This window comes from Mustelus asterias, chromosome 11 (genome assembly GCF_964213995.1).
Source record: "Mustelus asterias chromosome 11, sMusAst1.hap1.1, whole genome shotgun sequence".
Classification (NCBI taxonomy): domain Eukaryota; kingdom Metazoa; phylum Chordata; class Chondrichthyes; order Carcharhiniformes; family Triakidae; genus Mustelus; species Mustelus asterias.
In genome coordinates, this window is record NC_135811.1 from 61,869,573 (window position 1) to 61,886,579 (window position 17,007).

The 17,007-nt window shown below is 48.7% G+C and overlaps 1 protein-coding gene across 2 annotated transcripts in view; it reads right to left on the reverse strand.

The window, feature by feature from the left end:
• Positions 1-17,007, reverse strand: part of LOC144500563 (uncharacterized) — a 59,391-nt gene that overhangs the window by 18,302 nt on the left and 24,082 nt on the right. For both annotated transcript variants that reach the window (XM_078223682.1, XM_078223681.1), the window contains exons 3-4: positions 8,262-8,423; positions 4,054-4,225 (exon numbers count right to left, since the gene is read on the reverse strand). In XM_078223682.1, coding sequence (XP_078079808.1) covers positions 4,054-4,225; positions 8,262-8,423 — 334 coding nt within the window. The remainder of the gene's footprint in view (positions 1-4,053; positions 4,226-8,261; positions 8,424-17,007) is intronic.

Sequence of the window (17,007 nt, forward strand, 5' to 3'; positions counted from 1 at the left end):
TTGTGTTGTCCAATAACTCTAATGATATCTGGGTGCAACCATGGTGAACCACTCTGCTCATCAGCCCCATTCTTCAGCGCGTTTCAAATATTGTTACTTTCTAGCGCTACTTAATGCTAACCTGCAAAGCTAAAAGATAACCCGCCCTGTATAAAACAAGTCTAAACTATTCAAAAATAGCCTGTCTCCTGTACAAAACAAGGCTAAACTATTCAAAAATATCTTGCCCTGTATAAAACAAGGCTAAACTATTCAAAGCTAGCCTTGCTTTATACAGGACAGGCTAAATTGCTCAAATATACCCTGTTCTGTACAAAGTAATGTGTAGTAATTCAGCCAAACGTCAGCTAAAGCGCCAGCAATCAAAATCCCAATGGCTTCAGTCTTCCCAACGCTGGGTTAGGGAGGTGATGGCAAAATGGTATTGTCAGTGCAGTGGGAATCCAGTGACCCAGGATAATCCAGGGTAATCCAGTGACCCAGAATATCATAGAAATCATAGAAACCCTACAGTGCAGAAGCAGGCCATTCGGCCCATCGAGTCTGCACCGACCACAATCCCACCCCACATATTTACCCGCTAATCCCTCTAACCTACGCATCCCAGGACTCTAAGGGGCAATTTTTAACCTGGCCAATCAACCTAACCCGCACATCTTTGGACTAATAATCCAGACACTCAGGGTAAACTTGGGACCTGGGTTCAAACCCACCACCGCAGATGGTGATATTTGAATTCAATGAAACTCTGGAATGAAAAGTCTAATGATGACCATGAAACACATTGTTGATTGTTGTAAAAGCCCATCTGGTTCACTAATGCCCTTTAGGGAAGGAAATTTGTTGTCCTTACCGTTCTGGCCTACATGTGACTCCAGACCCACAGCAGTGTGGTTGACCCTTAACTGCTCTCTGAAATGCCACCACCTCACTCACTGACTAACCCCTCACCCACTGAGCAATCCTGTTCTCAGCCCATCCCCAGGAATGTCCCCTAGAGGCAGGGATGTGTCAAGGTGCAGCCCCCACCTAATTCCACCCCCTTCCCGACAACCACTAATGCAAAATTCAGTGCTGGCTCCCAAATGCGCTCAGGATTTACTGTTTGGTGTTTTGGAATCTCCCCTCTAAGCAATCTTTCAACGGAGGGCGAGGCAGGAGTGGCGTCATCATTGAGGGTTAGGGTTAGGTTCTTGTTCTATTCAAATTCCTGCCCCTCAGCATTACTAAGGGCCAGCTCCAAGACTCATTAAATTCCTGCAGTTAGGCTTTCAACAGGGTACATGGGAGTAAAAGAGGGTCTAAGTCAGGAAAGCAACCTGCACCCGCAAAGGTGGGCACATTTTCTATCCTTAGCTTTCTCCCATTAACCGGGTTACACAGAGAATAAGGATTATGGGATACCAAGAGAATATGGTTACCCCGTCAACAGAGGGCAGGTGTCCCATTCTCCAGCTGCCTGGGGCATGTGGGAATTTCCCTGACCCACGCTAATCAATACCCTCGCAGTCATCATGCAAATGCTAGAGGTCATGATGAGTAGGTAGCATGGTGGTTAGCGCTGCTGCCTCACGGCACCAGGGTCCCAGGTTCGATTCTGGCCTCGGGTCACTGTCATGTAGAGTCTGCATGTTCTCCCCATGTCTGCATGGGCTTCCTCCGGGTGCTCCGATTTCCTCCCACAGTCCAAAGATGTGCTGGTTAGGTGCACTGGCCATGCTAAATTGCCCCTTAGTGTCCTGGGATGCATAGGTTAGAGGGATTAGTGAGGTAAATATGTGGGGTTGTGGGGATAGAATCATAGAAACCCTACAGTGCAGAAGGAGGCCATTCGGCCCATCGAGTCTGCACCGACCACAATCCCACCCAGGCCCTACCCCCACATATTTACCTGCTAATCCCTCTAACCTACGCATCTCAGGACTCTAAGGGGCAATTTTTAACCTGGCCAATCAACCTAACCTTCACATCTTTGGACTGTGGGAGGAAACCGGGGCACCCGGAGGAAACCCACGCAGACACGAGGAGAATGTGCAAACTCCACACAGACAGTGAACCGAGCCGGGAATCGAACCCGGGCTCCTGGAGCTGTGAAGCAGCAGTGCTAACCACTGTGCTACCGTGCCGCCCTAGTAATAGGGCCTGGATAAGATTGTTGTTGGTGCAAATTCGATAGGCCGAATGGCCTCTTTCTGCACTGGGATTCTATGATTCTATAGCTTTTCTATTATTTCAGGGATGTGGGCGTGGCTAGGCCAACACTGTTGTCCATTGTAATTGCCCTTGAGAAGGTGATGGTGAGTGCTGTAATTCAGCCAAATGCCAGTTTCTTGTCACCAACACCCTTCATTGTTCACCAAAGGAAAAGGCCGTTCCTGCAGCTTACAGTCGGGTAGTCTTTACCTCGGGGCCTATAATGCCGATCCGGGTAGAGTAACAGGTTTAAAAACCCCCGCTGACCGCTTCCCAGTGCGCGAGCCTCCACTGCCCAATAAAACAGCTCGTACTCCACAAAGCCCCCAGGGAGATCGATTGATGATCTCCCACTGACCTTTGTGCCATCATAACAATGAGCTACCTTCTTGAACCGTTGCAGTGCATGCGGTTTCTGCCGATGTTTGGTAATGATGTTTGGTAAAACAGGGTAGCTTGGCCCGACAATTAGAGCATACAAAACTGTCAAAAACATTGCTGTGGCTCTGGAGTCACATGTCGGCCAGACCAGGTAAAGATGGCAGATGTCCTTCCCTAAAAGACATTAGTGAACCAGATGGGTTTTTCCGACAATCGACAATTGTTTAATGGTCACAATTACTGAGACTAGCTTTATATTTCAGAGTTAATTAAAGTCTTAAGAGTTTAACAGCATTAAAAATACCCTCCAACTCATCGTGTCTGTGCTGGGCAACACACAGCTGTCTAATCTGATACCATTTTCCAGCATTTTGTCCATAGCCGCGTGTGCTACATGTAGCAAGTGCTGATCTAAAAGTAGCCATGGTGTGGAGATGTCGGCGTTGGACTGGGGTAAACACAGTAAGAAGTCTCACAACACCAGGTTAAAGTTCAACAGGTTTATTTCGTAGCACAAGCCACTAGCTTTCGGAGCACTGCTCCTTCATCAGGTAAGTGAGAGTTCTGTTCACAAACAGGGCATATAAAGACACAAACTCAATTTACAAAATAATAGTTGGAATGCGAGTCTTTACAGGTAATCAAGTCTTAAAGGTACAGACAATGTGAGTGGAGAGAGCGTTAAGCACAGGTTAAAGAGATGTGTATTGTCTCCAGCCAGGACAGTTAGTGAGATTTTGCAAGCCCAGGCAAGTTGTGGGGGTTACAGATAGTGTGACATGAACCCAAGATCCCGGTTGAGGCCGTCCTCAAATGATGCTCCAGCCAGATAGGGCCCACTCACACGCCCTCTCAAATCCTGCACCAGCTACTCCCCCAAATCTGTGCCTCCCTCAGCTCCTATTCCAAACCTGGGGTCCCACATTTTACCCTCTGCTTATTCACCTGCACAGTAAGAAGTCCCACAACACCAGGTTAAAGTCCAACAGGTTTATTTGGTAGCACAAGCCACTTCCACTTGGAGCCAGCAGTTTGCGGTGTCGATGGTAGCCATGATGTGGAGATGCCGGCTTTAGACTGGGGTAAACACAGTAAGAAGTCCCACAACACCAGGTTAAAGTCCAACAGGTTTATTTGGTAGCACAAGCCTGCATCCTATTCACCTGCATTCCAGATTCCCCAGGAATCCGGACTCCTCAACTCATCTGCTTTTATTTTTAATTAATTATTTAATTCAATTAATTGAATTTAAATTCCACCAGTTGCCTAGTGGGATTTGAACCCATCTCCTCGGAACATCACCCCTGGACCTCTGGATTATTATACCAGTGACATTTCCACCACATCACCATTCTGAGGAATTCTGTTCCTAATTGGACCATATATTATGAGGTTGAACTAAAACTGAATTCCAATCTCTAAAAGGGAGTTGTGTAGATGCTGGGAGGGAAGTTGAAATGATAGAAGTGAGACACTGACCTTGGCTTCTCATACTGTCCAATCTCCCAGTGCTCTGCGATGTGTTCTCTCCCTTGAAGGAATTCCCGTTACCGGTGATGTTGCTGGATGATCCATTCCGCGGGTCTGGGAAGTTGACGAGGCTCTGATAGATCCCAACAGCTCCACAGCAACAGTGATTCAGAAAGAAGTCCTGAGTGGGAAAGGAGAGAATAACGGTGTTAGAGAGAGGTTCCCGGTAAAGGATTGATGTGATAGGCAACCAGCAAGATTCCCAGTAGCTGGCCTCACAACCACAACAAAGCAATTGATGCAACCGCCCCCTTTCTTCAGAATTAGTTTCTGTTGAGAGAGGGAGCGAACGAGGGAGGGAGGGAGCGAACGAGGGAGGGAGAGAGCGAACGAGGGAGCAAACGAGAGCGTGAGGGAGCAAGAGAGGGACGGCACGGTGGCACAGTGGTTAGCTGCCTTACAGCACCAGGGATCCGCGTTCAATTCTGCCCTCAGGTCACTGTGTGGAGTCTGCACGATCTCCCCGTGTCTGCGTGGGTTTCCTCCGGGTGCTCCAGTTTCCTCCCACAGTCCAAAGATGTGCGGGTTAGGTTAATTGGCCATGCTAAATTGACCCTAGTGTCAGGGAGATTAGCAGGGTAAATGAGGGTTACGGGGATAGAGCCTGGGTGGGATTGTGATTGGTACACACTCGATGGGCCAAATGGTCTTCTGTACTGTAGGGATTCTATGAAAAATAAATACTGCTGTGAGAGGGAGGGAGGGAGCGAAGGAGGGAGGGAGCAAAGGAGGGAGGGAGGGAGCAAAGGAGGGAGGGAGCAAAGGAGGGAAGGAGTGAGGGAGGGAGGAGGGAGGGAGGGAGCGAAGGAAGGAGGGAGGGAGCGAAAGAGGGAGGGAGCAAAAGAGGGAGGGAGGGTGGGAGCGAGGGAGGGAGGGAGCGAACGACAGCGGGAGAGAGCAAACGAAAATGTGAAAGAGAAACTGAGTGAGAAGGAGAGAGAGAGGAACTGGGAGAGTGAGAGAGAGGGAGAAACCATGAGAAAGAAACCAAGAGGAAGAGAAACCAAGAGAAGAGAGAGAGCGAGAGAAAAACCGAGAGAGAGAACCTGCGAGAAAGAGAAAGGAAGGGGGGGGGGGGGGAGAGAGAAACCAAGAGCGAGAGAGAGACCGAGAGAGAGGGAGAGAGAGACCAAGAGAGAGGGAGAGAGAGAGAGAGACCGAGGGAGAGAGAGAGAGACCAAGGGAGAGGGAGAGAGAGACCGAGAGAGAGACCGAGGGAGAGAGAGAGAGACCAAGGGAGAGGGAGAGAGAGACCGAGAGAGAGACCGAGGGAGAGAGAGAGACCGAGAGAGAGAGAGGGAGAGAGAGAGAGACCGAGGGAGAAGGAGAAAGAGACCGAGAGAGAGGGAGAAAGAGACTGAGAGAGAGGGAGAGAGACCGAGAGAGAGGGAGAGAGACCGAGAGAGAGGGAAAGGGACCGAGAGGGAGGGAGAGGGACCGAGAGAGAGGGAGAGAGAGACCGAGAGAGAGGGAGAGAGAAAGAGACCGAGGGAGGCAGACCGAGAGAGAGGGAGAGAGACTGAGAGAGAGGGAGACCGAGAGTGAAGGAAAAACCGAGAGAGAAACCCAGAGAGAGAGAGCGAGAGAAATCAAGAAAATGAGGGAGAGAAAAACCAAGAGAGATAGAGAGAAACTGAAAGGGAGAGAGACCAAGAGAAAGAGAGACCGAGAGAGAGAGAGACCGAGAGAAGGAGAAACCAAGAGAGGGAGAGAGAAACTGAGAGAGAGAAACCGAGAGAGAGAGGGAGAGGGAGAGAATCCGAGAGACAGAGATACCAGAGACAGAGAAAGACTGAGAGAGAGACCGAGAGGGAGGGCTGGGCTCCTAAGGGAGTGGAGAGGTGCACCTTTCTCCTTACCCTGCTGGCTGACAATGGATCCCTTGTCTCGGATGCTGAGGGCATCAAGTCCATTGCCGAAACTATTACACTGCCCTTTTCTCTCTGGATCCGTCCAGTGAGGATGCCCGTAGAGTTTTGTGGGAGGACCTGCCACAGGTCGGCCCGGAGGGCGCCAGTAGGTTTGATGCTCTCAGCAGCCTGGAGGGGCTGACCGGCGCCTTCGACAGCCTCTCCAGGGGAAAAGCTCTGGGGCTGGACAGGCTGCCAGTAGAGTTCTTCAGGATGTTCTAGGAAATGACTGTGGGGGACAGCGTTGCTACTGGGGAATGCCCCTTTTGTGTGCAGGGTGGTGATTGCCCTGCTGCCCAAGATCTCCGCCGCCTCAAAAACTGGCTCCTGCTCTCCCTCCTCAGCATGAATTATAAAATTTTCACCAGGGCAAAGTCATTACGCCTTGGCACCGTGCTGGACCACCCCTGATCCACCCTGACTAATCCTACATGGTCCCCCAGGCTGGACCATTCATGACAACTTACACCTAGGACCTAATCCACCATTCCCAGAGGGCTAGTCTGTCGAGTGCCTTCCTGCCTCTTGACCTGGAGAAGGTGTTCGACAGGGTAGATCATGAATATCTACTCAGGACTCCATGGGTCTGGGTTCGGGATGTCACCCAGATCCGATTACTGTACGCTGCTACAGAGTGTCTCATTGAGGTTAATGGGTCCCTGACGGCGTCCCTTCGTTTTGGGAGAGGAGTGCATCTTCTACCAGGACCTCCTCAAAGTCTAGGACACGGTTGCCTCGCACCGCAGCTCTCCCCCATCTGGAGTAGCGGCTGTTGCTCGGGAGCCACTGCTCAGGAATCCGCTTCTACACCAACTCCATTTCGGTGGCTAGCAGAGAGGCGGACTATGGCTTCCGGGGTGACTAGGGTCAGGGACTTGCTGGGTGGTGGAGGAATGGGCTGAATGACACCCCGCGAGTTGGCTCAACGTGCGACGGTGGGCGTTTAGCTCACGACTTACGCCATCCATGACCTCAAAACAGTCATGCTCGGACCCGGCGTCACATGTGGTCTTGAGGAGGCGCAACTGTGCAGTGGAATCCCGTCTGAGTGTACCCCTGCACGGACAGAATTTCACATTGGCCCCAAGCTCAGACCCATTCCCCTGGGGCTGGAGTCCCACAGTCTCAGCAGCCTCGCGGAAATGCCCTTCGTGCCCTTTGCCACTGCACGGAGGGATTTCCCGTATGGGCTGCTGCTGCACACTTTCCACTACTGTGCCCTCGCCCATCACCTTGGCGTGCCTTGTCACCGTCCGGCGGCAGAGGTCCCCAGTGGAGATCCCTCTAGGAGGGGGGATCCTCCCCCCTCAACATCGGGACCTGGGTGGAGGGTGGCACACGCAGCAACCACAGGTTGCACCAGTTCATGGACTCCCAAGAAACCTGCCCTTTTTGCAATGTTGTGGAGTCCGTGGACCATGTTTATATTGGCTGTTTTAGACTGCACTCCCTTTTCAGTTATTTTAAAAGCCTTTCACTGATGTTTTGTTTGCACTTCCACACTCCTGATCTATGCGCACCCGGTGCAGAGGGGGAGTGGGGAAGGCGGAGGACCTCCTTGAGAACTTGGGCCTGGCCAAACTTGCCGTAAACAGGTCCAGGCAGCGGGCGACCGAGGGGGTTGTCTGCCCCGAAAGTCTGCCCCTCCACCGTGGCTACATTCACAGCTGAGTGTCCCTGGAGAGGGAGCATGCGGAGTCCATGTGCACCATCGAGGCCTCCTGAGCCCATTGGGCCCCATAGGGAATGAGATGTTTAATCAACCCCTTCTTATTTACTTTAATTAGTTTAATTCAAAAGAGTTGGAGTTCTTTATCCTCTGAATGCACCAAGTGAAAATCACAGAATCTCTGCAGCGCAGGAGAAGGCTATTTGACCCATCCATCTACACTGGCTTGCTGAAAGAACATTCTACCTCATCCCACCCTCTGCCTTATCCCCAGAAACTTGCTCTTTCTTTTCAAATAGCAATCCAATTCCCTTTGGAATACCTCAATCGAACCTGCCTTCACCCTCTCAGGAAGCATGTTCCAGACTCCAAACCCCCTCTGGGTGAAAATGTCGCAGTCTCTTCTCCTGGAACACAGGGTTTCTGGTTATTAGCCTGATTACTGTCACCAGGGAGAGGGCTTTCGACATGAGAGCATTGAGGGAAGGTGCCAAACTCCAGCCCCAATCAGAGAGCCTGGCCCAAACCGAGCACTCACATGGACAATGTCTTCCTCCAATTGAGAGAGAGCCTCTTACCTCCTTCATCCTGTTCACTTTCAGAGCTCTCTCTGCAGTCCACATCTGCTTCTGCAGCTGTTTGTTCTGGTCCTGTAACTGGCCAATAGTCTCGATGAGCTGGCAGATATGTTCTAGATATCCCAGGCCCGAGCCTCGATCAGCCGCCTTATCCTGGTTTACCTGGAAACAGCCGTTCATGGTTAGAGATTAGAGAGATGGACGTGTGGCTCAAAGCTTGGTGTGGGAGAAATGGGTTCCGGTTCGTGGAGCGCTGGCACTAATACTGGGAAAGTGGGATCTGTACCTGTTGGGACGGTCTATGCCCAATCCATGCTGATGGTCTAGCAAGCTGCAAAACTAGGGAAGTAGAGAAAGTTTTAAACTAAATAGTGGGGGCAAGGGATCGAATTTGGAAAGATGCAATCAAAGAGCAGAGACAAAGCAAAAGAGAAAGGTATTATTCTGGGAAATGAAAACACACTGTGACAGGGAGGGATAGAGAACACAAATCTAACAGTAAATCAACGATAAGATGAGGGGTTATAAAAATAAAAAGATAAAACTAAAAGCTCTCTATCTGAATGCACATAGCATTCAAAACAGAACAGATGCACTGAGAGCACATATAGAAATAAATAAGTACAATTTGATAGCCATCACAGAGACATGGCTGCAGCAGAACATGGATTGGGATCTGAGCATTAAAGGGGACAGGATATTTAGGAAGCATGGGAAGCGAGGAAAAGGTGGAGGGGTGGCTCTGAAAGTTAATGATGATTTCAGCACAATACAGAGGGATGACCTAAGTTCAGGAAAGCAAGGTTTGGAAATGATTTGGGTGGAGATGAGAAATGGTAAAGGCAAGAGGTTACTTGTGGGAGTCATGTACAGTCCCTTAATAATAACTACATAGAGTCATACAGAGCAGAAAAAGCCCTTCTGCCCATTGTGTTTGCACTGACAATAACTACCACTAAAGTCGCGTTAATCCCATTTTCCAGCACTTGTCCCATATCCTTGATAGGCACTCACCCAAATACTTTTTAAAGGTTGCAATGTTTCTGGCCTCCACTACCTTTCCAGCAGTGTATTCCAGATACCCACAAACCTCTTAATTGAAAAACAAATTCTCAAATCCCTTCTAAATCTCCTGCCCCTCACCCTAAATGATTGGCTGCTGAACCAAGGGAAACAACTGCTTCCTATTTACCTTGTCCATTCCCCTCAATCTTATACACCTCAATCATGTCCCCCCTCAGCCTTCTTTGCTCTAAAGAAAACAATCCAAACCTATCCAGGGTTTCTCCTGATAGCTCAAATGCTCCATCCCAGGCAACATCCAGGTGACTCTCCTCGAGTGCTACCACATCTTTCCTATAGTGAGGTGACCAGAACTGCACACAGTACTCCAGCTGTGACCTAACCAACATTCTGTACAACTCCAACATTACATCCTTGCTCTTATATTCTATGTCACAACTGATAAAAACAAGTGTCCCATATGCCTTCTTAACTGTCCTCTTCACCTGCTCTGCCACCTTCAGGGATCTGTGAATGAGTACCCCAACATCCATCTGTTCCTCTGAGCTTCCCAGTGTCCTGCCATTCATTAAATACTTCCTTGTCTAGTTTCTTCTTCCAAAGTACATCACCTTGCACTTACCAGGTTAAATACCATCTGTTACTGCTCTGTCCATCTGACCAACTCATCTTTTTCATCCTGTAACCTACGACCTTCGTCTTCACTATTAACCATCCTACCAATCTTGGTAGAAACATAGAAACATAGAAAATGTACAGCACAAAACAGGCCCTTCGGCCTCACAAGTTGTGCTGAACGTATCCCTACCTTTTAGGCCTACCTATAACCCTCCGTCCTATTAAGTCCCATGTACTCATCCAGGAGTCTCTTAAAAGACCCTATTGAGTTCGCCTCCACCACTACTGACGGCAGCCCATTCCACTCGGCCACCACCCTCTGTGTGAAAAACTTACCCCTAACATCTCCCCTGTACCTACCCCCCAGCACCTTAAACCTGTGTCCTCTTGTAGCAACCATTTCCACCTGGGAAAAAGCCTCTGAGAGTCCACCCGATCTATGCCTCTCAACATCTTATATACCTCTATTAGGTCTCCTCTCATCCTACGTCTCTCCAGGGAGAAAAGACCGAGCTCCCTCAGCCTATCCTCATAAGGCATGGCACTCAATCCAGGCAACATCCTTGTAAATCTCCTCTGCACCCTTTCAATCTTTTCCACATCCTTCCTGTAATGAGGCGACCAGAACTGAGCACAGTACTCCGAGTGGGGTCTGACGAGGGTCTTATATAGCTGCATCATTATCCCCGGACTCTTAAACTCAATCCCTCGATTGATAAAGGCCAGAACACCATACGCCTTCTTAACCACCTCCTCCACCTGCGGGGCCGATTTTAGAGTCCTATGGACCCGGACCCCAAGGTCCTTCTGATCCTCTGCAGTACTAAGAGTCTTTCCCTTTATATTGTACTCCTTCATCCCATTTGACCTGACAAAATTGAACAATACGCATTTATCCGGGTTGAAGTCCATCTGCCACTTCTCCGCCCAGTCTTGCATCGTATCTATGTCCCTCTGTAACTTCTGACATCCCTCCAGACTATCCACAACGCCACCAACCTTCGTGTCGTCGGCAAACTTGCTAAACATTCCCATGACACTTTCATCTATATCATTTATGTTTATAACAAACAGTAAGGGACCTAGCACTGATCCTTGTGGTACGCTACGGGATACAAACCTCCAGTAATTCAAACAACTATCTACCATTACCCTTTGTGTCCTATTACTAAGCCAGTTTTGGACCCATTTCATCAAGTTTCCCTTCTCAATCAGTCCCCCATGTGAGATTTTTCAAAGGCTTTGCTAAAATCCATATAAATTACATCAACTGCACTTCTCTCATCCACATACTCCCTCCTACTCCCAAGGCTGGGGGAGTGACAGTGACCAGTTGACTATGGGAGTGAGACTGACCCCAGGGAGTGGGAGTGACACTGACCCAGGGTGTGGGAGTGAGACTGACCTCAAGTTGCGGGACTCACACTGTCCATGTGACTGTGGGAGTGAGACTGAGAGTGAGGTTTGCACATAAGCAGTTGGGAGAGAGCACATCCTGAGTGTGACACAGCCAGAGTGAGTAAATCTTCAGAGAGTGGTCTTGCCACTAGACACTACAAGGGAAAAAGCTGACTGGTGTGTCAGTCGTGGGTAAGATCGGGTAAGTATTTACTACTTGTATTATAGTTTCAGAGGTCTTTTTGCGGTTTATAGTTTGTAAGGGCTATATCCTGTAGTAATGAGGACCAGGAAAAAAGGGCCCCAGAGTAATTGATCTTAAGCATCTTCCAAGGTTTAATTAAAAGGGGTAAAGTCATAGCTATAGTTTGTTCCTTGTGCTCCATGTGGGAACACTTCCAGTGCCTGGGACCAGCATGTGTGCAGGAAGTATCTCTAAATGCAGCTCCTGGAAGCTCAGGTTTTGGAACTGGAGCGATGGCTGGGGACATTGTGAGGTATCTGCGAAGTGGAGAGTATCATGGATAGCACATATAGACAGGTGGTCACACTGCAGGCTAAGGTTCCCCAGGCAGAAGGGAATGGATGACCACCAGGCAGAGCAAGAGGATGAGGCAGGCAGTGCAGGAATCTCCTCTGGCTATTCCGCTGAAAAACAGACATAACGCTTTGAATACTGTTGAGGGGAATGACCCTCAGGAAAGCAGCAGCAGCCAAATTCCTTGCACCATGATTGGCTCTGCTGCACAGAGGAAAGAATAGAAAATGTAGGAATGCAATATTTATAGGGGATTCCATTGTAAGGGAAATAGATTGGCGTTTCTGTGGCTCCAGGATGGTATGTTGCCTCCCCAGTGCTAGGGTCAAGGATGTCTTGGGGAGAACTACAGGGTATTCTGGAGGGGGAGTGTAAACAGCCAGTGGTCGTGGTACACATTAGTACCAATGACATAGGTAAAAAAGGGATGAGGTCCTAAAATATTTAGAGTTAGGAAGCAAGTTGAAAAGTAGGACCTCAAACGGAGTAATCTCAGGATTACTACCAGTCCTACATGCGAGCCAGAGTAGAAATAGCAGGATATATCGGATGAATATGTGGCTGAATAGATGGCGTGAGGTGAGGGTTTCAGATTCCTGAGGCACTGGGACTGGTTCTGGGGGTTACACGTGGGCAGGATTGAGACTGATGTCCGAGGGCGGTCATTTGATAGCGTGGTTGACCCCGACTGTAACTGTGAGTGACACTGACTCTGTAGTGGCTGTGAGCAGCGATCTCTGCATTAATGCACTGTGATCTTCTCCAATACTAAATGTAGAAGTCTACAAGATTATGAGAGGCATGGACAGAGTGGATAGTCAGAAGCTTTTTCCCAGGGTGGAAGAGTCAATTACTAGGGGGCACAGGTTTAAGGTGCGAGGGGCCAGTTTTAAAAGAGACGTACGACCGCTTGAAAGTTCCTAAAGTGTCCGACTCCACTATCACAGCAGGCAGTCCATTCCACACCCCAACCACTCTCTGAGTAAAGAACCTACCTCGGACATCCCTCCTATATCTCCCACCATGAACCTTATAGTTATGTCCCCCAGTAACAGCTACATCCACCCGAGGAAATAGTCTCTGAACGTCCACTCTTTCTATCCCCCTCATCATCTTATAAACCTCTATTAAGTCGCCTCTCATCCTCCTCCGCTCCAGAGAGAACAGCCCTAGCTCCCTCAACCTTTCCTCATAAGACCTACTCTCCAAACCAGGCAGCATCCTGGTAAATCTCCTCTGCACTCTCTCCAATGCTTCCACGTCCTTCTTATAGTGAGGTGACCAGAACTGCACACAATATTCCAAATGTGGTCTCACCAAGGTCCTGTACAGTTGCAGCATAACCCCACGGCTCTTAAACTCAAACCCCCTGTTAATAAACACTAACACACTCTAGGCCTTCTTCACGGCTCTATCCACTTGAGTGGCAATCTTCAGAGATCTGTGGATATGAACCCCAAGATCTCTCTGTTCCTCCACATTCCTCAGAACCCTGCCGTTGACCCTGTAATCCACATTCAAATTTGTCCTACCAAAATGAATCACCTCGCACTTATCAGGGTTAAACTCCATCTGCCATTTTTCGGCCCAGCTCTGCATCCTATCAATGTCTCTTTGCAGCATACAACAGCCCTCCACCTCATCCACTACTCCACCAATCTTTGTGTCATCAGCAAATTTACTGACCCACCCTTCAGCCCCTTCCTCCAAGTCGTTGATAAAAATCACAAATAGCAGAGGACCCAGCGCTGATCCCTGTGGTACACCGCTGGTAACCAGTCTCCAGTCTGAAAATTTTCCATCCACCACCACCCTCTGTCTTCTATGAGATACCAGTTACTTACCCAATCGGCCAAATTTCCCTCTATCCCACACTTCCTTACTTTCTTCATGAGCCGACCATGGGGAACCTTATCAAATGCCTTACTAAAATCCATGTATACGACATCAACTGCTCTACCTTCATCTACACACTTAGTTATCTCCTCAAAGAATTCAATCAAATTTGTGAGGCAAGACTTCCCCTTCACGAATCCGTGTTGACTATCCCAAGGGTGCCTGGAACTCGTTGCCGGGGGAGGTAGTGGAAGCGGATACAGTAGTGACTTTTAAGGGGCGTCTTGACAAGTATATGAATGAGATGGGAATAGAGGGATATGGTCCCCAGAAGCGTAGGGGGTTTTAGTTAAGTAGGGCAGCATGGTCGGTGCAGGCTTGGAGGGCCGAAGGACCTGTTCCTGTGCTGTAATTTTCTTTGTTCTTTGTACAGTGGCCAGAGCTGTTTGTCCCAGTGAGGGACAGAGAACACTGTGGTTGCACTATCTCTGTCATCTACAGTTCATTCAACTCTACAACTCCCAATCACCAAGCATTCCTGGCAATTCAGGAGACAGGACAACATTCCAAAGGCTATTTTGGAATAGCCTGGGACTCACCACCAGGACAGGTACAGCACGGGGTTAGATACAGCGTAAAGCTCCCTCTGCACTGTCCCCATTAAACACTCCCTGGACAGGTACAGCATGGGGTTAGATAAGGGTAAAGCTCCCTCTACACTGTCCCCATTAAACACTCCCTGGACAGGTACAGCACGGGGTTAGATACAGCGTAAAGCTCCCTCTACACTGTCCCCATTAAATACTCCCAGGAAAGGTACAGCACGGGGTTAAATAAGGGTAAAGCTCCCTCTACACTGTCCCCATTAAACACTCCTTGGACAGATAAAGCACGGGGTTAGATACAGAGTAAAGATCCCTCTACACTGTCCCCCATCAAACACTCCCAGGGCAGATACAGCACTGGGTTAGAAGATACAGAGTAAAACTCCCTCTACGCTGTCTCCATCAAACACTCCCAGGACAGGGACAGGGCAGGGTTAGATACAGAGTAAAGCTCCCTCTAACCACTGTCTCCATCAAACACTCCCAGGAGAGCAGGATGGGGTTACAAAATAATAGTATGCAGTTACAGCACATAATTAAAAAGGCTAATGGAGTGCTATCGTTTTGCTGCAAGGAATTTAATAGTAAGGAGGTTAATGCTTCAGTTATACTGGGCATTGGTGGGGCCACATCTCGAATACTGTGTACAGTTTGGGTTTTCATATTTAAGGAAGGATGTAAATGCATTGGAGATGGTTCAGAGATTTACTGGATTGATACCTGGAATAAATGAGTTGTTTTATGAGGAAAGGTTGGACAGATTGGGCTTGTTTCCACTGGAGTTTAGAAGAGTGAAGGGTGACTTGATTAACGTTTACAAGATCCTGAATGGTCTTGATTCATGGAAAGGATGTTTCACCTTGTGGGTGAGTCCAGAACTAGTGGGCACTGTTCTAAAATTAGGAGGTGCCTTAATAGCACTGAGATTAGGAAAATGTTCTCTGTGTAATGTGAGACGTTGGAACTCTCTGCCTCAGAAGTGGTGGAGGCAGGGACATTGAATATTTTTTAGGTGGAGGTAGATAGGTTTTTGTTAGAAAAGGACTCAATGTTCATCAGAGGTAGATGGAAATGTGGAACTCAAAACACAAACAGGTCAGCCATAATCTTATTGAATGGCTGACCAGGCTCGAGAGGCTGAATGGTCTTCGCTACTCCTATTTTGGATGTTGTATGTAATTTCTATCTGCATTGGGATATTTGTTACAAGTTTCTAAATTACACTGTGACCCGAAACAAGTACTGCCATTGCAATACGAATAATGGACATACATTAGCGGGAGCTTTGTTATTTATTAACTGGAGCCGAGTAAAATAAACACCCAGAATGTAGGTCAAATTAATGTGAGTGTTGCTAAGGACAGTGTGTGACTGAGGCACAGCAACAAGACTGTCGTAGATTTGCCACCTGAATTTTAGTGAATTTGTTGAAATCAGTCATTGCTGCCATCCTCTGTATTGATGTGGAGATGCCGGCGTTGGACTGGGGTAAACACAGTAAGAAGTCTCACAACACCAGGTTAAAGTCCAACAGGTTTATTTGGTAGCACAAGCTTTCAGAGTGTCGCTCCTTCTTCAGGTGAATGGGAGTTGTGTTCACAAACAGGGCATACAGACACAAACTCAATTTACAAGATAATGGTTGGAATGCAAGTCTTTACCGATAATCAAGTCTTAAAGGTACAGACAATGTGAGTGGAGAGGGGGTTAAGCACAGGTTAAAGAAGTGTATATTGTCTCCAGCCAGGACAATTAGTGAGATTTTGCAAGCCCAGGCAAATCGTGGGGGTTACAGATAGTATAACATGAACCCAAGATCCCGGTTGAGGCCGTCCTCATATGTGCGGAACTTGGCTATCAGTTTCTGCTCAGCGATTCTGCATTGTCGTGTGTCGCGAAGGCCGTCTTGGAGAATGCTTACCCGAATATCAGAGGCCGAATGCCCGTGACTGCTGAAGTGCTCCCCCAGAGGAAGAGAACAGTCTTGCCTGGTGATTGTCGAGCGGTGTTCATTCATCCGTTGTCGTAGCGTCTGCATGATCTCCCCAATGTACCATGCCTCGGGACATCCTTTCCTGCAGCGTATCAGGTAGACAACGTTGGCCGAGTCGCAAGATATGTACCGTGTACCTGGTGGATGGTGTTCTCACGTGAGATGATGGCATCCATGTCGATGATCCAGCACGTCTTGCAGAGGTTGCTGTGGCAGGGTTGTGTGGTGTCGTGGTCATTGTTCTCCTGAAGGCTGGGTAGTTTGCTGTGGACAATGGTCTGTTTGAGGTTGTGCGGTTGTTTGAAGGCAAGAAGTCAGGGTGTGGGGATGGCCTTGGCGAGATGTTCGTCTTCATTGATGACATGTTGAAGGCTCCGGAGAAGATGTCGTAGCTTCTCCGCATTGGGAAGTGCTGGACGACGAAGGGTACTCTGTCTGCCGTGTCCCGTGTTTGTCTTCTGAGGAGGTCGGTGCGGTTTTTCGCTGTGGTGCGTCAGAACTGTCGATCGATGAGTCGAGCGCCATATCCTGTTCTTATGAGGGTGTCTTTCAGCATCTGTAGGTGTTTGTTGCAAGGTGTACCCTTCGTTGTCCAGTGTTACCCCGGAGCTACGACATCTTCTCCGGAGCCTTCAACATGTCATCGATGAAGATGAACATCTCGCCAAGGCCATCCCCACACCTCCACTTCTTGCCTTCAAACAACCGCACAACCTCAAACAGACCATTGTCCAC